The sequence below is a fragment of the Cimex lectularius genome, unplaced genomic scaffold, assembly GCF_000648675.2.
Source record: "Cimex lectularius strain Harlan isolate CLEC.00 unplaced genomic scaffold, Clec_2.1 scaffold73, whole genome shotgun sequence".
NCBI lineage: Eukaryota > Metazoa > Arthropoda > Insecta > Hemiptera > Cimicidae > Cimex > Cimex lectularius.
The window spans coordinates 457,924-482,774 of NW_019392632.1; the positions used below are offsets into that span (position 1 = coordinate 457,924).

Sequence of the window (24,851 nt, forward strand, 5' to 3'; positions counted from 1 at the left end):
TAATAAACTAATGGCCACTAAACACCACACATTATCAACTAATGCGACATGATGAATCCAATTTGGCCAAGAATCCATTTCCAAGTATATTGGCCAACCTTTCTGACCATAACATCTGTCAGACGTATTTCCGCTTCTCGCTAACTTAAGAAACGTTCAGTTAATGGGGCGCTCATCTGACAAAATAAAACAGCGAGGATAAGCGGGCCCAAATGATCTGCAAAAACCAAACTAAACTGGACAGTGGCTACACATCCAGTTTATCCATTTTTTACTCCAGTTGTATCTGTTTTCCTTCCTGTTGTTTGTATGCTAGTATCTCTAAAATATGAGTGACAAAATAAAATTAGAATTTTTTCTTTTGATAACCTGAACTCTGGAGGAGGTGAGAAATGAAAAACTACACCAAAATTTTGAGATTGACTCGTTTTGACCCATACAGAGTTTAGCCGCAGTATTTTGTGCGTACTAGCATAATTATGCCAATGATCATATAGCACATAAAATCGTTAGCAATTTTTTTTTTTAAGAAACGTGATGAACCTGCAATTTGGTCGTTTCCGATCATTTTGGCCTGGCTATACTCGCTGTTTTGGCCTACCAATTTGGCATTTTAACACCTTCAATGTGATGATGAATGATAATATGGTAATGATGTGATATAAAAACTGTGAGTGTATGCAAACCAAAATGATACAAAACACCCTACCAGTATTATTAGAATCAATTAAATTACGCAGGTTAGGAACGATTCTAAGCATCATTTAATAAGAATTTACGATTTGTTGTAAAAACGTATGATAAACCTAAAAATATTTTTTTAAAAAGGTTTTAAATTACGTTTTTTCCTGTTTGTAAAAGTTTTATCCTCGGATTACAAGTCTGCCAATGTTTTATCCTACTGCATCCATTCATTACCCTCTCAACCCATTATAAGACTACGTCATCATCATAGATTTTTTCAGACGTCTTGTAAATTTAACCTACAATACAATCCATTAGATTTCGTGGTCCGATTGAGCAAATAACATCATTCTAATAATTAGCCTTTATGTAAGGCATTGCTTGGGATAAAAAAGAAAGGAAAATTGGAAAGGTTGGGTTGAGGTGGGAAGTTGTTGTCCGAGTGGATCGAAGTCATGATAGCTCAAGTGGTAGAGCAGCGGCGTATTTAGTCGATGGTCGTGGGTTCTAATCCCGCTCGTGACACTGACTTTTTATCTCAACCAATACCCTACAATACAAATTTATGTCCACAAGGATTTTGTTAATTTCTTCATAATTAGTTTTTGATCAAATTAATTATTCAGAAATCGTGAGATGCGGTCTGGTGTGATAGGTTAGTAGGGCACTCTCAACACGACACGCAAGAATGGCACAATTATACAGAAGACAAACACTTTGAGCCCTGAAGATGATCTCAATAAAGATCGAAACGTTGGCACGATAAAGAAAATGTTGTTCTGAAACCTATCACACCAGACCGCATCTCACGATTTCTGAATTATTATTGATTAAAGGTCACTAATCACCACACATTTCTACACGAGAAGAACGAAGAACTTTGGATCAAATGTACAATCATGTTTCACTATTATACAGTAGTTTTATGTATGTTCTACATGCAGTGTGTTTGTCTACGTCCTTTTTTAGAAAAAAAAATCTGTTTATATACGTGATGCCATCAGAAACTTAAAAACTGCTATGGAAAAATATTTTCATACCCTATTTTCTAGAAAAGATTTTCTCAATAGAATCTAACTATTCAGACGTTCATAAATACAGTCTTATCGATATTGTATTTTATATAAATTTATATACATAACTTTCAAGATATTCTTATTCTAAAAGAAAATATTACCACAATAACGGTTTGTTATAAAGAAAGAGGGGAAAACTTTTAGTTGGAATATCTCAGAACAACCCTTAAAGGTCAAGCTTTCTCTTTCAAAAGTTTTTCATTGATTAATAAGGTGAAAAATTGAGAGGGCGTAGTTAGAATACCGTGAGATCCTCCTTGATCTGGAGAGATTCGACTGGTCATCAACCACTTTATCAAAGAAATTTTATAATTTATCACAAACATAGTGCTTTGTTGAATCGCTCGATGAAGGGACATCACATCTCGGAGGTGAGAAAATAATCAGGATGCTTATCAGCATCGCAATGTTTGTTGATAAAGTGTTTAAAATATTCAGGCTACTCCACAAGCTCGTGCTTCAACGGTTTGGAAGTGGCAGGGTTATGAATGAGGATTTACAACTACGCGGCGTAAAGGGCCTTTTATTGATCCGTAACTTCTTCAATGAACTTAGAGCAGAATTTAGTATAGAATACAACCGTTTTAGATCAACGGAAAGGACTTTTATTCAGTTATTTTCGGTGGGCAGTATAGGCCAACTTTCCTGCGGAGTTTTGCTTACGTTCTAAGGAAAATGAATACAAATCGAATGTGTGGGAAATCGGCAGGTCCGAAATCCTCCGGGCAAAACCGGTTAAGCCACGGTTCCTATCGGCTAGGTGATAGTTGAATTAATCCTTAAGATCATCTGCCTCCTTTATTGAAAATACAGGATACCGACCGGGGGGAGGGTATGCATCGGGAACGCCGGCTGTAAAGTGGGTCAGGCCCCATCGAGCGGCCTCACGGTATCCAAGGGAACACGCCGCTTACCCCTGACCCGCCCCCTCGCGACCCGACAAAGCCACCCTCGTAGACTTTCTCTTTCGAAACTGGAACGAAAAAATGCCCCCTTTTTTACGGAAGGGGATGCAACCAGAGAGGATTTCAATTCGATATGTTCACGGAAGGTTTTAGCCTGCGAGAGTGGCCGTGGGAGAAAAAGTACATTAATTTATCAGCCAGACTCACCGCTGACACTGCTGAATTTCTTCTTTGTCGAGATGAATAAGGACGAATCACTACGGGGACATGTGCCACGCGGAATTAAGGAAAGTTAAATATTTCATAATATAACCTAAACTAATTTGGTGTGCCTGTAACGGTTCGATCGGAAACATACCACCGTCACACCACACCTCGCAATAAGCAACTTGTTACATGTTATGCTTTGTGTTCAGAGAGAACACAAATTTTGAACGAATTCTACCACAATTCTTGAAATACAGTTACCAAAAAACTATGTTTCGAATTAATAAAAGCACTCATTAAAAGCTTTTTGCTTGGTAGAACTTAAAATCCTCACTGTAAAGTGTTATCCAGTAAGTACTATCCAGTAGAAATCACCTAAAAACTAGAGCACCAGAAAGTTTTTTTTTCAAAACTACCAATCAATTTTAAACTATGAGATTTTTTGTTAACATAGGTGCATTGAGAACATCACGTTTAGTCGTTTTCTGTCATTTGGTCTTCCCATCCTCGCTGTTTTGGTCTGTCGTACTATTTATTTATGTTTATTATTAAACAATTTGGCATATTAAAACTATCTAAGGTGGAACGCTATCAATTCATTGGTCGAAAACGATGTTCTGCTGGTGGGTAAACAGGGGTTTCCTACCCGCTTAACGGTCGTAGGTTCACATAACTGGTTTCATAATGGTCGCCTAGTTCATCCCCCTAGAGTTTTTGTAGAGAAATCTCTGTGTACTGCTTCTTTATTGGAGATGACCTTGCAATCCGGTGGCCAGACTCTGGTGCCTCTGCTCTTTTGCGGATTGTTAGAGTCCTAGATCCATGTGATGATGGAAGGCTGGGATATGCATTTGCTGACAAGAAGGCCTCGTATACATATTGCAATGATCTCTCCTTGGGAATGCCGCTCGGAATGGATCATCATCCCTAGCCATCCCTAACCATCAGTGAATAGACCAGGTACAGAGCATAGATGCAGACATAAGGAAGCCTAACCGCTAGCGGAGGTGGAAGTGTTGCATTATAAACGTTGATATAAGATAATATGATAAGTCCCCGGGGCTAGGTTCGGGCTTTAAATATATTCTCAGGACATCTAGGGCCACTAGGAAAGTATTAAACAATCTGTAATGTGGGTTTGGAACGCTAAAATGGATGATATGAACGAGGGAAGAGCACAACAAACCATCTTCTTCATCATGTAAAACATTATGGGCCTCCAGCTCCAGGTCATTTCAGCCCCCAACTCATCCAGTTTGTACGCTTAGGCACACTCTCATTCATTCTTAAATATATTCTTTCACACTTGCGTACTATTTTAAGTAATCATCAAAATTATATTTGGTAGATCTTTTATGAACCCGCGCTTTCTCTCTATCTTTCTCTATCTATCTATCTCTATTTCTATCTATCTCTCGCTCTTTCTTTCTCTCTCTCTCTCCTTCTCTTTCTATCTATCTATTTGTGTAACTATCTATCTATCTCTATCTATCTACATATGGAAAGATGGGGAGATAGATAGGTATAAAGTTAGATGTAGATAGATAGAGATAGAGAGATAGATATAGATAGATAGATAGATAGATAGATAGAAAATTAGATAGACAGAGATAAATAGATAGATAGATAGATAGGGAGAGAGTGATAACATTCCTTAAAATCTTTAAAGATTTTCTTATCAAATTTGAAGTATACAAATAATTCTAAGTAAATTAAAAGTACTTTTGGTAGATCTTTTATGACCTCTCACTCTCACTCTCTCTCTCTCTCTCTCTCTCTCTCTCTCTCTCTCTCTATTTATCTATCTATCCAAGATGGATACATAGATAGGTAGAAAGTAAGATATAGATAGATAGATAGATAGAGATAGAGAGAGAGAGAGAAAAAAAAATAGATAGATAGATAGATAGGGAGAGAGTGATACCATTCCTTAAAATCTTTAAAGATTTTTACAAAACATCTCTTAAAAAGATTTTAGTGTACTTCGTAGTTCATAGTTCATTAAATAGTAACAAATATCTTCGCCTGTTTCAGCCAACTTCCTTTATTGTCACAAAACGAAAATGAGCAAACATTTTCAGGCAAATACGAGAGATTGTGGACAAGTGCTTGTTCCACCTGAGAACTCTACACTCAAGTTTCTGTTTGCTTTCGGAATCCCAGTTCGGCCGTTATAATTTCGTACTTTGGCATGACACGATTTGAAATGAAAAACTCCGAAGACCGAGGGATAAAACGGGATTCCAAATGAGGATAATCATCTTTTCCTTTGGTTGTCGCAAAATTAAAATTTTATATATTTGTTTTTGAATATTTATTTGTAGTTGTGTCGTTTTGAATCATCCTGATTTTTGACGAAACGTGTTTTGCCGATACTCCTCCAGTAGTTTGTCTGTGTGATGTTAAAGCATATATGCTTGTTTTATTGAATTTGTATAATTTGCAAAAAAATTATGCTTTTTATTAGGTTTCGTGGTCCGCTTGACCAAATAAATTCTTTTCAATTAATTAAGGCTTTGGTTGAGATAAAAAATGGCAAAAAGGAGGGAAAATTCAAAAGGTGAGGTTGAGATAGGAAGTTGTTGTCTGAGTGAATGGAAGTCACGATAGGTCAAGTGGTAGAGGAGCGGCGTGATGAATGGAAGGTCGTGGGTTCGAATCCCGCTTGTGACACTGGCATTTTTATTTCAACCAAAACCTTAATTAATTGAAAAGAATTATGCTTTTTATTTAACATTTCTGTAATTTCATCATAGAGGTTTCTAAAAAATTATTCAAAATCATCATCATCCTTGCTTTATTAGTGTGTTTTTCAGGGAACTGTCAAATCTAAATTTGTCTACAGATATTGAAACGGGACAGAATAACAGTAAATTGCCGAAAATAAAACAGAAACAACGCAAATAGTCTCTTTTGAGTTCCGCTTTGCGCAAGAATCGAAACTAATTAGAGAAAATGTAGAAAACATTTCTAAATTAATAGAGAGAGATCTATTAGTAACACGTAAACAGGGTCTTACGGTTTATTTTTTACGCACAAAAATCTATAATCTCATATCATAATTAAGTTTTTGTTTAAGTATTTAACAGCAATAAAATATGAAAAAAATATTGTTATATTTACATCTGCTTGGAAAATAAAATGATTCAGGGTTTGTTAATTTAAACAGAGAACAATCTGTTGGCACTTATTTCGATTAGAAGTCGCGCAAAGGTTTGAAAGAATTTAATCACAGTTGGAAAAGGTTGATATCAAACAAACCAAACATTTTTATTTATTAAAGCTCGTATAATAATCAAGGCAATGTTTCTTTATTGATTTAAGCACAGTTTGATTCCGTACTTCGCTTTTTGTAAAGTTATACAACTTAAACGCTTCATCCTAATGTTTTTGTATTAGTGTGCTGCTTCGTCAATCCGTAGTTGTCTCAATTTTTCTGAATAGAGGCCGGAGTGCATCAGGGATGTTTATTTAGACCAAACATATTTTCCCTATTTGTAGATGACTTTCCTGTCGCTCTTGAGGGCTGCATTGTAAAGGAGGTACAAAAATAAATCTAATTTGAAAAAGTAGAAATCGAATTGTCTCTCATTATTTCCTCCTCTCTCTTTCTCCCTGTCACTGACTCCCTCTCCCTCCTTTTCCTCTCAATCTCCTCTCTCTCTCTCTCTCTCATACACTTTGTTACTGTGCCCCTTTGCTTACTCTCTCTCGGTCCCTCTATTTTAAATTTCAATCATTGTCATTCTGTCTCTCTGTTTTTATGGGTTTCAATTTCTCATTCTACATCTCCATTTTCTTTCATCCTTTCTCTCTCTCTCTCATTCTCATCCTCATCCCCTTTCCGTTCTCATTCTCATCCACTCTCTTTCTTTCGTTCTCTCTCTCTGTCCATTACTCTGCTCCCTTTTTACCCTCTCTCGGCCCCTCTTTATTTCTATGGCTCCCAATCTCCAATTCTCTATCTTAGGTGTCTCTCATTCTTTCTCTCTCGCTCTCTCTTTTTCCCCTCTCACTTTCTGTTACTCCGCTCCTTTTTTGTCCTCTCTCGGTCCCTGTCCTCTCCGTTGTTTCTATCGCCCTCACTCTCTAATTCTCCACCACATTTTTTCTCATTCTTTTTCATTCTTTCTCTCTCCCTTTCTCCGTCACCCTCTCACTCTCTCATCTCTTTATTCAGAAATTTTCTTAATCTATGACAGAAACCCTTTAAACTTTAATTTCTATCCAACGAACATGTGCTTACAACAGGTCTTATATTGTATCGACAAAAAGGATTTTTCAACATTTTTATCGACATGGAACCATCAACGATTCTATTTATGATTACAATTTTCACGAACAGTTGTAACAATTAAAAAGAGTTAATTTTTTCTATATGAATATTCAAAATTGTTTGGTACGGCCGTAATGTAGAGTTAGTAATAGGGCGTAGGGTGTCATTTATTCAGTATACAGTTTTTAATGGTGAATAGATAAAATTAGCGTGTAATGATAAAGTATTTTTTTTGTTTTAAATTGAAAACCGTGGATTGAAATCCGTATCGTGCCGGCATCTCGCGTTGGTATTTAAAGAAAGAGTCCTACGGCGAGGACCACGAGATGCCGCTCCCGCTGACACGTCCATGCAGAACACCCATCCCGATTCATCAGTTGTCCGTCTCCCACAGCAACACAGGACTCGGCCTACAGCCTAGGAACGGCAGAAACTGAACTATTTGTTTATTTTTTGCACAGCTATACAGAAAGTGTCAGCTCGTCGTGGACCGGCAACCGTGACAGTTACCTGTTCGTACAGCCTGAGTGGAACGTGGGATTTGTTTTTATTTATTTATTTTTTTCGCGAAGGAGAAATTCGAAAGTGCAAGGATTGAGAAACGACTTAAATAAATGAGGTTGTTCAAAGGTATGTGAAACTTTTTCCAATTGCTGCTATTTTATTTTTGATATTTCTTTTATTTCATATTATACGCATTGTATGTTCCTAAATGAACGAGTCATTGCGTCCTTCACCCACTGCCATCAGCAAATATTGTCGGCCCCAATAATATAAACATTTTACATTCGTGAAAATTGTGCAAAGCCAATATTAAACGATTTAACATCACATAAAACACTTCATTTTGAGTTTCAAAAGAAAAATTCAACTTTGTTCTAAAAAAATATGCAATTTAATAGATGCGATTTGTTTAAATGCCAAAACACGATACCCTTTCCTCTCCTGCCAACACGACTGAGATACCACACACGCCTTTGGATTTTTCCATTATGAATTATAGAACTCTTTATTAAACATTCGTCAAAATTTCAAATAAAAATCACCTTTTCGCCATAAATCATATTGCAATGTAAAAAGTCGTCAGATTTTCAATTCTGCGTGGGATTTAACAAAAATGAAAACCCCTTATTTACACATTTGATTTATCCTTTAAAAGAACCCATTGAAAAAAAAAAAAAAAAACGTTTTGACAGTCGTATAGATTTTGTAAAACAGGTTGCCCCATATAATTTAAATGGATGAGGCGCGTCCTTAACGAGACGTACAATCCTAAAATTTGGCCCATTGTTCACGGTAACGTGTGCACAATTCAAACGATAATATTGTAAAGATTACCAAGGACTTGGACCAAAGACCAAGGGACAAGAATCTCAGTAAAAATATTTATCTTTGAACAACAGGCTTTTGGAGTTCTCTTTTATCGAAATTTGCAAATCGAATGCGACGGACGAAATGTGAAAGCGTGCAAAAATTGTGTCGTGAGTCGAGACTTGCTTTTTTCCTCATCAACCAGTAAAAAGTATTCGCGTCTATTATGGAAAAATTAACACTATAAAAAAAGTGTTTGTAACACTTTCTTCCTAAATGTGTACATGCACTACAAACAATTATTGTATTTTTACATGTATACATTTTTCTATGTACGTCTGGAGAGTTTGTACTTTTTCGTTCTAAACACCATCTCTTATTATGAAATTTTTGAATTGGCATGTATTTTACATTCATTTCACATTTCACTTTGGTTTTGTTCGTAAACATTATCCCAAAAAACAGTGAGTGAATGAGATGGACAGAGAAGAAAAGAAAGTAAATGAAAGAGTGAGGGATAAGAAAAGAAAGAGAGAGGGATAAGGAAAGAAAGAGAGGGAGAGGGAGAGAATGAGGGAGAAGGAGAGGGAGTGAGAGAGAGGGAGAGAATGAGGGGAGAGAGAGAGATTGAGGGAGAGAACGAGGGAAAGGGAAAGATTGAGAAACAGACATACAAAGAGAAAAAAATAAGGGAGAGAGAGACAAAGTCAATAAAACAGATGGAATAGAATTGACAAATATAATAGAATGGATGGAGTTTCAGAAATAAGTGACTAGATATGTAGAAAGATAAATAGACGGAGATAAATAAATAAGTGAGAAAAAGGGAGAGAAAAAAATTAAAAAATGAAATATAACAGAATTGATATAAATAGATAAAAGGGAAAGAGAGAGAGAAAAATGGTGAATGAAAGAGAGAGGGTGAGAGAGAGAGAAAAATGGTGAATGAAAGAGAGAGGGTGAGAGAGAGAGAAAGAAGGAAAAATTGAGAAACAAACATACAAAGAGACAAAATTAAGAGAGAGAGAGAGAGAGAGAGAGAGAGAGAGAGAGAGAGAGAGCTTTTATGAGGGAGAGATAGTTTGAGAGGAAAGCAGATAGTGTGATTGAGCCTGAGGGGGAGAATATGAGATTGTGTTTCTGAAAGAGAGAGAAATAAGAACAAAAAGTGAGCAAATCGTCAATAAGGAACAGAGATGAAGACAAAAAGATGGAGTGGAGGAGCGAGTGTTGTGTAGGAATAAAAAAAACGAAATGGAGGATAAAGAAGGGAGAGAGACATAGAGGAAGGAACGATTGGTCAATGCGCGAGCGAGAGAAGGTGGGTCAAGAGGGAGGATTCGGTGGGAGCACTAGGAAAGGAATCCTGTGGAAGAATGGAAGGATTGAATGAGGAAAGAGTAGAAAGAGTGAGAGAGGTAAAGAGAAAAAGGTAGAGGTGAAATATATGAACGATTTACTGGATGTAAAGTGAAAAACGTTGTAATTCGATCCGTGTAGATTTTTTTGGGGGGAAATTTGTTTTATTCTGTCCTAAATGTATTAGCATAGTTTTGTTCGATATATTTGAAAATTCACATTTTCAAGAGAAACTTCAATATTATATTTTTAATTATAAGATTTTTACTCTCATGTGAACAATACAAAGCAATTTTTTCCCACAAAATTGGACAATGATTTCCTCATCAATATGACAATTGAATAAATTAAACATAAATGTCAAGGATGTATTGTACATAATAATTTCATTAGAAAACAAACTCGTCCACTGAGCGTGGTGGACCGTCTGAAAATAATTATAGCAGTTCAACGAACTCTTCAAAATTCCACATGCTTCATAGTGAGATAGCGTTTTGATATTTGGGTATTTTGTATTCAAAAAGATATTTCTTTTTCTTTTTTCGCCTTTTAAACGAACTTAAAAGAAAATAAGGATATACGTTGATTTAATATTTAAAAACATAACTTTAAAACTTAGGGGTTTTTACTTTTATTATATAGTAGGTCTAATCTTTTTAAATTATTAACCATATTATAATATAAAACTTATAAATAAAACCATATAAATTTTAAACTTCAGTGCATTGCTTTTGGCCACGTGGTAGGTACGAATGGACGGAGACGCTCCGCCCTCCCCAATAAATTTGTGTAAAATTCCATTTTCGCCCTATATGTATAATCGAGTTATCGATGGGATAACAAAAGTTGAAATAACATCCGCCACCACGCCTTCGTCCTTAAACGGCCTCTAGTTTCAAAAGTAGGTCACACTTTTCTATTTGCATTTATCAGCAGTTTTCATTTATTACGCTAGAACACACGAGAAGAAGAATAGAAATCTCAGCGTTTTTCCCATTCTGTCAGGATTCATATTTGAACACCCTTGTATCTAATCTGGTTAAATATGTGAAAGGTGGAACCAGAAAGAAAAAATGAAAATTTAACCTCGTCACGAGATAAAAAGCCATCCAATTCTATCCAGGATTTTTGAACGTGAACCGTAGTTTGAAGTGAAAACTTTGCCATGTCAATATGGTTAAGTGGGTCGCTTGATTATAAATATCGTTGGAAGAGATTGCGGTTTTGGGGCGCTGAAGTACATTGGCCGAGTGTGATGAACCCATGGTGTACAATCTTTTCTCTTGTTGATTGTCTTCTAATCTTTCCCTTGTTGTTGGATAGGTAGTAGGTTAGAATATTTGCAGTTTCTATCTATCAAAATAGTAACATTATGGAGCACATGTTTCTCACTGCAGTATCTATCAAGATAGTAACATTCTGGAGCACATGTTTCTCACTGCAGTATCTATCAAGATAGTAACATTCTGGAGCACACGTTTCTCACTGCAGTATCTATCAAGATAGTAACATTATGGAGCACACGTTTCTCACTGCAGTATCTATCAAGATAGTAACATTATGGAGCCCATGTTTCTCACTGCAGTATCTATCAAGATAGTAACATTCTGGAGCACATGTTTCTCACTGCAGTATCTATCAAGATAGTAACATTCTGGAGCACACGTTTCTCACTGCAGTATCTATCAAGATAGTAACATTATGGAGCACATGTTTCCCACTGCAGTATCTATCAAGATAGTAACATTCTGGAGCACACGTTTCTCACTGCAGTATCTATCAAGATAGTAACATTATGGAGCACATGTTTCTCACTGCAGTATCTATCAAGATAGTAACATTATGGAGCACACGTTTCTCACTGCTGCAGTATCTATCAAGATAGTAACATTATGGAGCACATGTTTCTTACTGCAGTATCTATCAAGCAAGATAGTAACATTATGGAGCACATGTTTCTCACTGCAGTATCTATGAAGATAGTAACATTATGGAGCACACGTTTCTTACTGCAGTATCTATCAAGATAGTAACATTATGAAGCACATGTTTCTCACTGCAGTATCTATCAAGATAGTAACATTATGGAGCACATGTTTCTCACTGCAGTATCTATCAAGATAGTAACATTATGGAGCACATGTTTCTCACTGCAGTATCTATCAAGGTAGTAACATTATGGAGCACACGTTTCTCACTGCAGTATCTATCAAGATAGTAACATTATGGAGCACTTGTTTCTCACTGCAGTATCTATCAAGATAGTAACATTCTGGAGCACATGTTTCTCACTGCAGTATCTATCAGGATAGTAACATTCTGGAGCACATGTTTCTCACTGCAGTATCTATCAAGATAGTAACATTATGGAGCACATGTTTCTCACTGCAGTGTCTATCAAGATAGTAACATTATGGAGCACATGTTTCTCACTGCAGTATCTATCAAGATGCAGTATCTATCAAGATAGTAACATTATGGAGCACACGTTTCTTACTGCAGTATCTATCAAGATAGTAACATTATGGAGCACATGTTTCTCACTGCAGTATCTATTCTTACTGCAGTAGTATCTATCAAGATAGTAACATTATGGAGCACATGTTTCTCACTGCAGTATCTATCAAGATAGTAACATTCTGGAGCACACGTTTCTCACTGCAGTATCTATCAAGATAGTAACATTATGGAGCACTTGTTTCTCACTGCAGTATCTATCAAGATAGTAACATTCTGGAGCACACGTTTCTCACTGCAGTATCTATCAAGATAGTAACATTATGGAGCACACGTTTCTCACTGCAGTATCTATCAAGATAGTAACATTATGGAGCACTTGTTTCTCACTGCAGTATCTATCAAGATAGTAACATTCTGGAGCACACGTTCTATCAAGATAGTAACATTATGGAGCACACGTTTCTCACTGCAGTATCTATCAAGATAGTAACATTATGGAGCACATGTTTCTCACTGCAGTATCTATCAAGATAGTAACATTCTGGAGCACATGTTTCTCACTGCAGTATCTATCAGGATAGTAACATTCTGGAGCACACGTTTCTCACTGCAGTATCTATCAAGATAGTAACATTATGGAGCACATGTTTCTCACTGCAGTATCTATCAAGATAGTAACATTATGGAGCACACGTTTCTCACTGCAGTATCTATCAAGATAGTAACATTATGGAGCACAAGTTTCTCACTGCAGTATCTATCAAGATAGTAACATTATGGAGCACACGTTTCTTACTGCAGTATCTATCAAGATAGTAACATTATGGAGCACACGTTTCTCACTGCAGTATCTATCAAGGTAGTAACATTCTGGAGCACATATGTCCGAGTGGATCGAGGTTCCGATAGCTCAGGTGGTAGAGCAGCGGCGTATCTAGCCGAAGATCGTGGGTTCGAATCCCGCTCGTGCCATTGAACTTTTCTCTCTTTCCCTCTTTTATTTCTTTTTCATTTATTTCTCTCCCCCCCCTCTCTCTCTCTCTCTCTCACTTTCTCTTCATTCTTTTCGGACTGCCTGTCTGTCTGTCTATAGTACCCACAGACAGTAGTACAGTTGTACCGCCATTTTAGTTTATATTCAGAAAAACACAAAAGTTCTGGCCGTTATAAATTAATGGTTGATTTGAAATTGAAAAGGGTTAATTCGTGGGTAAAAGAGACTAGTTTTTTAGGTTTTTGGAAACGGAAAATTTGACGGAAAAATTTTATATGAGAAGTGGGCCAGGCAATGATTATTTGCACATCTAACTTGTATAATCACAGACAAATCAAAAATAAATAAATTACAAAAATTTAATATTAAAAGTAATAAGGACGAATACATTGATTAATGCTGATTATTTTCGTCTGACAGATGCGTTTTGGTGTCTTGCTATTTCCCGTGTAGTTTTAACTGTTTGCTGTTCTTTTTTTTACTCAAATTAACAGAAATTACAAAAACGCACCAATGAAGTTGTTGGGAAGTTGAAATTGCGTTTGAAAGACCGAAATGATCGGTTCATCACCCAACAAACCCCAAGAGGAAATTTCACGATGGAAAAAAATTAAGTTGGAGCTTCATCATTGGAATCAATAAAAAGGACATGATATAAGTAACGCACAGACAAATCAATGGATATGGTGGAACGATGAAAATCATCTGACTGGCAAACTCAACGAAAATAAGTAGATAAGATGATCTTATCAGTTTCACTTTGAACCTTTACCATTTACAAATGTTTACTAATAGATTTTAAAATGTTGGATATAAATTTCAAGCATAATAAAACGCAGATGAGCACATTTTTCGAAAGAACATTTTTTCTATGCATTACATTGCTTGGTCTGAGCGGTGAAAGACCTTTTTCCTCATAGAAATAATTTTTGCCACATTTCAACACTTGTACCATTAAAAAAAATTTATATGTCTAAAAAAATCAATGAAAATCACTGTAATAGTAGATTGTATCCATAATTGACCGGCCACCATTGGAAAATGAAGGCCATCTTGTTAAATTGCGATTATTGCAGTAACCTTATCTTCTTCGACTGAAAGCGAGCTTATCTTCGACTTTTATGAGAATTACATAATGACGTTTTGAGAAAAATCCCACGGCATCCGTAGGCACCTTTCTAAAATCACCACTGAACAGCAATCTTGAATGGTTCCATATCCGACAGTGTTCCATTAGGAAGAATTAATTACACTAATGAGTACTTTGGTGTAACTATGCATTTTAAAATTCCTCTTTAGGGCTAATTATAAATTCTTTACCTAAACTTTTTTTTTTCAAATTGTGCTTTGTTTGAAAAACAAATCCCTTGAGTAAATGCTTTACGAATATTGGCAAACCGTATGCCAAATAAACCCAAAAGGTACAGGGTGGTGTAATGATAAATTAATTGAATTGATTATTCTATGTAAAGTCTTGGTTGAGATGAAAAAGTTAGTGTTACGAGCGGGCTTCGAACCCAGACCTTCGGCCGTACATAAACACCTACAAGACCTTACATAACAGGAATAATTAATTGAAATAAGTAATTTGGCCAATCAGACCACTAAACATAAAATGATTAATAGGTAATTTTAATATTCATTGGACTACTTCCTTTACTGTTTTATTCTGTTTTAAACTTAAAAAATCGTTTTAATTTCTTTATTTAACAGAATTTATGATGATTCTTGCTCTTCTTTTACAGTTAATGTTGTAATTAATTTATAGTTCAATAAATTTATTCTAATTTTTTGTAAATAAAAGAAACGAAATTTAAAACTGGGCTTCAGAAATTCGCGGATTATTTTGATTCAATCATCCTTAAATGGATCAAGAGAAAAAGGAGGGAGGGAGATTAAGAAAGGAAGGGAATTTCATTTTAAGTACTAAGTTGGCGAAAGTGGCTGAACCTAAATTACGTAGCCTCAATTTTCCTGATTTGGTTTGAGAACTGTTTTAATTATGGTTTTAACTGTCGTATAATTTATCTTTCGATCTTTTTTTTAAATTTTATAAATATAAAAACTGTCAAGATGGTTTTTATTTACTACTAAAGTGGAGAAAATCCATTGATAATAATAAGTTAATTAAAATAAGAAATATAGAGATATGTAATAGTATTGGGGGGGGGGGCATTGGTGGCCGCAACGGTTGAGGCGTTGACATGTGCGCTCATCACTGTAACGTAAAGGTCCCGGGTTCGAATCCAGCGGCCCTGCATTCGAACCCGACATACTTACAAATGGGCTTTTGTTTTTCAAAAACACCGGCACCGTGAGGGTTTATATGACCTCTGCTGTTGCAAACCCTCGTAAAAAATTTATTTTTAGAACTTCCTTGTTGTCCTTTTCAGTTGCTGCTATTATAGTCCAGTACATTAAGAACAATTAAAATAAAAGACAAGTTTAATGACAAATTCCATCGTTAGAAAGATTTTTATTTTCACTTTTAAATACAGTATTATATTGTTTTGAAATACAACACAGGCAATAGTTGCCATGCAATAGTTCATAACGCTTTTGGAAAAAGGAAATCTTGTTAAAATTTGGAAAAAAGTCTACAAACGAATCGTAGTTGAACGATTGTAAGAGCACCTGCTGATTTCAAAACCCGACCATTTACCGATAAATGCCAATGCTGTTGGCAGAGTACCTTGAATGGGTAAGGTGTTAACACGTGGACCGCAAGGACAAATCCGAGCATATCTTTCTCATTGCGTTTACGTCCGAAACGGGAGCGCATTCCCGTTGGGTGTTAAAAAGCACACCAGTAAACAACGGTTCCTCCCCGTACAAATTAACATTCTTAAAATCGTTTATGAAAGGTTTTTTTTATAGTGCAAAACATCCTGAGGACTTAAATATTCCTTCGGCGAAATTGTGTCCTGAATCGGAATAAAAGGTCCTTTTAAACCAATAATTTCAAGGACCAGTTTTGAAATTATGATGTAAAATAGTGAAATGGTTTTAATCAAAGTTCGACTAACATTGTCATACGGATAACAGGATATTGATAAAAAGGTTGTAGATTGAGATGGGGAGTTGGTGTCCGGAATGTTGGAAGTCATGATAGCTCAAGTGGTAGAGCCATTTATTTAGCCGAAGGTTTTGGGTTCGAATCCCGCTCGTGGCACCGACTTTTTCATTTCGTCTAAAACCTTACAAAAAAAAAATTAACTTTTGTTATACTCCATCGGTAAAAATACACAAACGTACGCACTACATGGCATATGGTCGTGTTCAGTAATTTAAGCTTTGGTTAAATACACATTTAAAACATTATAAAAGTAAACGGTTTAAAAATGTTAGGAGTTCTTTTTGATAAGAAACCCCCACCTACAACACATCATGACCAAAAGTAAAATATCTCCGATGATCACAATAGAACCATAGTTAAATCTTGGAGAACGAAACAATTAGCTATGGTTTATTAATCTGGTGGCTATACAAAAATTAGGCAGCGAGCAAAGGTCAAATTTATGCATCCGAGAGGTACTAACATCACACCAACGTTCGCAGAAACATCATTAAACCTACCCCCATCGGAAACTAATATAAAGGAGAAGCTGGAAAAAGCAGTTGAAAAAAAGCAGCAGCAAAATATTATGCTCCTATAGCCTATAGTTCCATCGAGCATAAACAGCAATGATATCGAACGTCAACAGGTCGACAAAAAACATCGTTGTGTCTGCCTTACATCAAAAGCTATAGTTCAATGAGTTCATTTCACGAACAACAACAAGAAAACATCAGTGTTTCGGTATAATGGAATAAGAAGAAGTTTAGGTTGCGATACTATCGAATCTAACTTTAAAGTGGATGTATTTATACTTTTGAACGTCAGAGTTCACAAGCAGTTTAAATTCAACAGCAAACGTCTGAGATTCTGACTGGTGAAAAAAATTGATACTATCTCTTGAACGGCAAAGCGTCAATTTTTTGATAGTCTCAATCATCGAATCATAGCGAAAGTGGAATATGGATTTAGCACAAAAGCGCTCTCCACAATGTATAAAAGTGTCTTCCTCCCAATAGCAAGTTATGGTGCAGCCGGATAGGCCAAACGACTACCGAGCAAAAGCAAAGCTATAATAGAGCAAAGCCAACGAATAGCTCTTATAAGAACCACAAAAGGATACAGGACGATTTCAACGCACGCCCTTCAAGTAATAGCCAACGCACCACCAATAGACCTTGTCCTTAAAGAAAGGGTGGTCATCGACCAAAAAAAGAAAAATGAGTCAATAGGTATAGGAGCAAGCCAAGGAGAAATAGACTGGTTCCGAAGCACAACTGGAAAGGAGGCAAAAGAGTACTTGGGAAAAATGACAAGGGCATCATGGCAAGAAAGATGGACAAACAGCAATAAAGGTCGGCTGACATCCAAATTTTTCCCCATCGTTGAAAGGAGACAAAAAGCAAAATGACTACACCCCGACTACTGGACCACCCAAATGCTATCAGGACATAGAAACTTCGCAAGCTATCTTCATAAATATAAGAAAAGAGAAAGCCCTTTATGCTCCGTTTGCAGCACAGAAGAAGACGCCGAACATAAACTCTTCAGCTGTACCAAATTCAATGCAGAAAGAGAACGTTCACTTCAGCAGAATGGCCGCCTAATCTCCAAAAACTGGTCTGTGATATCAAAACAATCAAAGACTTTGCCTCAAATACGCTTATGAACAAGTCCCTATTTATTCTAATTACTAAGTCCTAAACATTGTTGTTATTGTTAGAGTTTTATTACCGTTATTTATTTATTTAGTGCATAATTGAACATAGGTTCAGGTTTAGGGTTCCGGGCTGTTTTCCTCTTCTTAGAAAGAAAATTTTAGATAATATAAATATATAGAAAATAAAATCAATAATAGTAAAACTGACACACACATAAGTAAACAGGTTGAAATGCAGAGTGATAAGACGTCACTGCCATCTGTGAAAACGCCTACACACCATGAGTGCATTTAAGGATGACCGTCTTTGTAGGCTAAGCAATGTGGAGGAAGACACTTCTTCGCAGGGGAGACCTAACCTAGGTTACCAAGAAGAACCGAGGAAAACAATTGCAGCAATGACCTACTACTTCTTATGAGAAGGATCGAGTCAATTGAACTGAACTAAGCAACTAGGAATACTAAAATAAGTCTAAAAACTGCAGTGCTCGGAGAATATCAAACCTCTGCTTCCTAGGTCATCACCATCATTTCCGTAAACTACACTTGTTTGACATTGATTATTATAAAAATTAGTACTATTATTTATTTTGATGTGGTCCTGCTTTATATGAAAACATTAAACCGCTCCTCTTGATTATTAATGAAGGCAATTGCAACATGACGTTTATATGAAAACCGTTAATGAATATTTACTTCATCTCACGAGATTTGTGGAGTACAGCGAAATCCCCTTTAAACGTATTGTCAGTGCGAGATCATAATTTCCACATATTACGGCCATGTGAATAATCCGGTGTTGGTTGAGGGATGAGTAATTCATTAAAGGAATAAGTAGGGGGTGCCCTTGAATAATGTTTAAATTGGACAAAAGCAACTGATCTTTTTGGTTTTTTGTTATCTAGGATTTTTTTTAAATTAAAATTATTAAAGCGTCGAGGCAAAATATTCGTGGCTTTAACAGGAAGCACAACGGATAAGGTGGTATCAATAAAATATCCAAGACGTAAACACTTATATGGAAGGACGCAGGATCAAAAAAGAATCCTGAACGGCATAGAAGGTTGACCTTGATAAAAGAGCTTTTAAATCCCATTTATTGACCTCGAAACCTTTTTAAATCCTCGTTCCTTAGATCTCGTCTAAGGGAATAATTGAAGTTCGGGGGAGTAAATACCGAAAACCCAGAGGCTTGGGAGTGTCTTCAGGACGGTCTGGAGAATTTATTAAAGCAATCAGGCCGGAAGAAACGCGTCCGATACGACGTCTCTTGGTAAAACTATGCGTATCGTGATATATTTCTGTCTTGGGATGCCAAAGGAAAAGGAGAAAGTTTGTCGAATATTGCATTCCGTACGATAAGCCTTGATTACAGCCCAAAACTGTCTTAATCCTTCCATTTATTGCACGATTACTGTTTCAAGTTCATTTTGACAAAATTAAATAAATTTGACGCTTTCTCATCTTTCTATTAACTTTTTCAAAACACAAAAATTTTAAAGTGGGAATTTAAATTGTATTATAAACTGCTCAAAAATTAATAGAGATATTTGTAATTTTAATAAAATTAACCGATATATTCTTGTTAGTTGGATAAAACAAAATAAAAAATACAAACCAAAAACAAACAAATGTTAATCCTCATTTTTATTAACGGATTTACTAAAGAATAGTAAACATGAAGATTACCCATTTTATAAACAAACACCTCTTTTCTCTTCTTTTCTCCATTTTAATCCAGTTGTATTCTCTTTAACCTGGAAAGACATAATCTTTAACGAGAAGTTCACAATATTATTGTGATGATGAGTCATTGAGGTCACCGGCAAGTGGATATCGCAGAAGCAGTTGGTGTTTCTCAGGGCGTGGTTCCCGAGCTTTAGCCCAATTCTGAGAGACTGGAAGTGCCAATAGGAGACCTGGTAATGGATCTCAGGCAATACGACGCTACGGGAGGGCAGAAATACTTTCATAGTGAACTCTTTCCATAGTGCCTGCCAGATCCTTATATCCTGTAAGTGATATACAAGATGTTTTGGCAACGCCTTTACCAACACAAACAACTGCGAATCGTTGGGAAGTTGGCCTCACATCGTATACTCCTTTGAGCATACCTGCACCAACATCCCGCCATCTGCATCTCGGGAGAATATGATGCAGCGAACGCCTGGAAGAGAACACTAATTGGAATGCTGTTACGTTTACTGATGAGTCGCGTTTCTGTCTGTATAATGATAGATGAAGAGTCTACCAAGAATACGGGATGCGTGCAATGCTCCAGTTGGTGCTCCTTTCAGTGGAGTTTGGAGAACTGTGTCTGTCTGGGCTGGGATTTACACTAGAGGACGAACTGGACTCCATATTGTTGAGGGCAACCTCACCGCAGTCCGTTATGTCTAAGAAATTATCGAGGAATTCATCCCTCTAATCAGGAATTTCACGGGAAGGGATTTTCGATTTCTGGATGACAATGCCAGACCTCATAGAGTCAGAGTTGTTCATCAATGTTTAGAAAACCTGCCCATCTGCCCCTCCCCCATCGTCTCCAGACCTCAATACCATTGAGCATATGTGGGATGCGTTGCAGAGAAGGCTTTTCGATCACCATCCGCAGCCAGTTAACCTGCAACAACTTATTGCAGCGTTGCAATATCTATGGAGTGAATTAGTGGCAACCTTATTAGCAGTATGTCTAACAGGTGCACAGGGGTTTTAGCCAACAGAGGACATTATACACGGTTATCCAGAAATCGTGAGATGCGGTCTGGTGTGATGTAGGTCAGAAAAATATTTTCTTTATCGTGCCAACGTTTCGATCTTTATTGAGATCATCTTCAGGGCTCAAAGTGTTTGTTTTGAGTCACGTGTTGACTCTCAACACGACACGCAAGAATGGCACAATTTCACAGAAAACAAACACTTTGAGCCCTGAAGATGATCTCAATAAAGATCGNACAAATGAGTAATCCTGTAAACGTAAACAGAATATTTTATATAGATTTTTTTTAATGAAAACTTAAAATCCTGCATTATTTTCCGGACAACCCAATATTTTTCAAAATCCCTTAATTAAATTTGTCTTCAGTAAAAAACACAATAATTTCTAATAAATTTAATTCAATTTATAACAAAAATAAAATAAAAATGCTCGTGAAAGTAAATACTACAAAATTGGTAATATCCCTATTCATTTTTGACCAGTTTATTTAAATACTGGCTTATCTGTCTTGATTTTCCTTACTTTCTAGCATAAAAGTTAAAAAAATAGTGAATTCATATTTTATATTATTTTATCCAGTTTCTAGCCTTTTCAATCTTTTATTTGAAAGAAATTACTATAAATTAGTTTTATCGGTGTTTTTGAAAACCTGTTTGTATACTTGATGAGGCATGAAAATTACTGAAATTCATTGAGAAATCGTTAATTTAAAAAGCCTCAGAATCAATCTAACTTATTATTATTGTGTGGTGATTAGTGACCGTTAATCGATAATTATTCAGAAATCGTGAGATGCGGTCTGGTGTGATGTAGGTTTCAGAAAAACATTTTCTTTATCATGTCAACGTTTCGATCTTAATTGAGATCATCTTCAGGTTTCAAAGTGTTTGTGTTCTGTGTAATTGTGCCATTCTTGCCTGTCGTGTTGAGAGTGAAGATGATCCCAATAAAGATCGAAACGGTGGCGCGATAAAGAAAATGTTTTTCTGAAACCTACATCACACCAGACCGCATCTCACGATTTCTGAATAATTACTTATTATTATTTGTTTATTTATATTCTTTTAACATACAATCTTGAGTTTTAAAAGGGTTAACCTCTTTTACACAAAATAACAGAGGTTTTAATTCTTACGAGCTTTTGTGCCACATTATACTCAAAAATGATTAGGATTGATTTTTTGTTATGTATTGACATCAGCCAACACGAAATGGGACATTGTATCCTGGGTCGACCAACACTCAATCAGTAACAAAAAATCCAACCTGTGTACAACATCTGGTTCGTACCTCCAACCGTGCCGTCTAAAAAAAAAAGATCCAATGGATTAAAAAAAATCAAAATATTTTTACAACCAATATATTTAGTGGTCTATTGACCAAATTATTTCTTTCAATTAATTAATCTTTTTATGTAAGGTTTTGGTTCAAATGAAAAAGTTAGTGGCACGAGCGGGATTCGAACCCAAGACCTTCGGTTGTTTTTACAATATTGGGTTCAAATTTCCTAATCGTTACAACCTGATAAGGTCGTATTTGATATATTTTTCAATATAGTTATAATTAAAAAAAAAGAAGTTAAAAACAGGTTAAATTACAAACATATTCGTCGAATGATCTTTGGTATACTTCAGAATTTACGCAATGCGTGTCTATTTTTCGTTGGACAATCCCCTCTATTAGTTCTTTTATCCTTTGTGTCCCCCTTCTATCTTATCCTCGTGCAAACCTAGGACGAATTGTGTCAAGGTTGTAAAAGTCACATACGTCCACTCAATCAGTTGTACCAGGAAAAACACACGTGTTCAAGATTAAAATGTTGTTCTAATGCTTTTATTAGTTTTGTATTTATTACTCTTTGTCTGGAATTCCGACATAAAGGTCAATTGATTAGGCGGTATTTCAACGAGGGTGTGAAAGTGCCGAAGAAAATAATATCTTCTGGTTATCAAAAATAGGTGTAAAATCAAGCGTCATTCGGTAAAAAATAGTTTGTTTTGGAAAAATTATCAGAAGACGGGCATTCATAAAAGGAAAACTAAAAGCTGGGATTTACAAAGGGAAAAGCAAATCCGTCCTTGAACTAAAATTGTTCAAAACTGGAAATTTCCCCCGCCCCTCGTAGTTTGTCGTACCGGCCAATCTACGATTTCACAGTGACCAAGCACGCTCTGGAAGATCTGAAGAATTAAGAATGTCGAAACAATCTGCAGACAATCCGTTCCAATTGTGGCCATTTAAGGGGAAATTTCCTTTTATATCCTGCTCCTTCGCTGGGAACGCACTTTCTCGTGTTTTCGTCGGACTCCCTTTTTAAAAAACCGACTCCTATCGAGTTAACTGGTGTGGAGAAAGGCGTACAAACCATGTGGGAATCAGGACGTCGATTTATGAATGGATTAAAATAAAGACGTGAGAGTACTGCGTAATAATCCAAAACTCTGTTCTACCTAGTATCGTTGATTTGGACTGTCAGGCACCTATTATGATAAAAACAATAGTGTACTAGTGCTAAATATTTAAAAGCTACACAACTTTAAGAAAACCTATCAAAGATTGAATTTTATATGTAGTTAGGGTGCTTGGTTTCCAATCGTCCGAAGCTACCCAGCATCGTTGTTTTGGGCTTTCCCGTAAACTCGATCGTCCTAAAAGGAAAATGAGGATCTTTAACGTCCGCACCTAGCCTATTCGGCCTTATCGGACGTTTTGATTATCAAGATGAGAGCTGACGCACCTCCACATACGACAGAATGGTGTTACTGCCGCAGCATTGGTGTAGAGGCAGCTCAGCCCCGAAGGGCCAAGACAACCTCCCTCCCCGCTTGCCCATTCCGAGTGGTCGGGTCTGCATTAAGCATCAGACTTATGCCGCGCGCATAGGGCTACCTAAGCCGAAATACATCAGCCTGGTCTCCCAAGCACTCCCTAGATAGAGAAGGCCACTCTATCTCCCAGAGCTCCTGCCGCGGTTTTGTTTAAAGTGGAATTGTTAACCACCCCCTAGAGGAGTACCGCCTACGGTAAAAGCCTCCAATCGAGCTCAGCCCACACCTACGTGCAAAGCATACTCGAGTAGGAGCAACCGATTCACTAACCGTTCCCATCCGCCACTACTCACGCATTCGAGGGACTTTTTAGCATAATCATAGCGTCCTCAAGCTTATACGCTGCCGTCCGACCGCCATATCCCGTGAGGCCGGGTATATAACGGTGGTCATACGCAAGTTTCGTGCGAAGGTCACATGTAGAAGACAGCCTCTTCTCTATGTTCCAGCCAGGGGCGTCACCACGTACCACTATGGATCCATTCCCAGTGTAACAGGGGCTGGATTTTGGAACATTTCTGTTACCCCGTAGTACAGATTGTTATGCACCCTCCCCCTATGCAGACAGGATGTGGTACCCTAACCCTGGTGTGTCTCTGATAAGGCACCCGCCGCCCATGCTGACCCGAGGCCGACACGATTACAGCTTATGCTTTAGAGAGGTTGCCACGCTCTCAGGGCTGCACCGTTATTTTGTACCCGGACACCCCCCCCCCTTGTGACCAAGGGTTGGGAGGGGTCACAGGAAAGAGTGAAGGAACCTGGATAGAGAAAGAGACGTGGATGAGGACACGAGGTGCCCCTTTTCAGGCATAACCACATTATACCACCTGTCGTCGCTGTAGTTCCACATTGAGTGGGCTACAACTCCCTGGGTGGGTCGTTGTTTTGAGCTGTCAGGCACCTATACGCATCATGATATAAACATGCTTAACAACACATATAAACCTGCTGTGTGTTTTTCTCGTGACTTTCTTTTTTCTTACCAAACCCACCGCCGAATATGAGCCAATTTATGAATGAATAAACAAAAGACATTAAAATACTGCTAAATATTTAGAAGTTACTCAACTTTAAGAAGAACATCAGAGATTGAATTTTACATGTAGTTAGAGTCGTTTTAAGCTGCCTAGCATCTCTGCTTTGGCACGTATAGCATGCTTGTGCCATGTGCATGTGCATCTTAGTAATGTTCTTTTTTTATTCCCAAATGCACTGCTGAAGATGAATGAATAACAGAAAAGAGATTCGTTGGAGGTCTGCTTATCCTCGCTGCTTTATCTATGTAGACGCATATCGAGATTATGGTTCTTTGGT

General features: G+C 36.9%; 1 protein-coding gene across 4 annotated transcripts in view; it reads left to right on the forward strand.

Annotated features, from left to right (window-relative positions):
• Nucleotides 1-7,515: 7,515 nt before the first annotated feature.
• Nucleotides 7,516-24,851, forward strand: part of LOC106662815 (forkhead box protein N3-like) — a 108,322-nt gene continuing 90,986 nt past the window's right edge. For 3 of the 4 annotated variants that reach the window (XM_014387181.2, XM_024230352.1, XM_014387183.2), the window contains exon 1: nt 7,516-7,778. In XM_014387181.2, coding sequence (XP_014242667.1) covers nt 7,763-7,778 — 16 coding nt within the window. In that variant the 5' untranslated portion in view covers nt 7,516-7,762. The remainder of the gene's footprint in view (nt 7,779-24,851) is intronic. The other variant, XM_014387182.2, reaches the window with a different exon arrangement.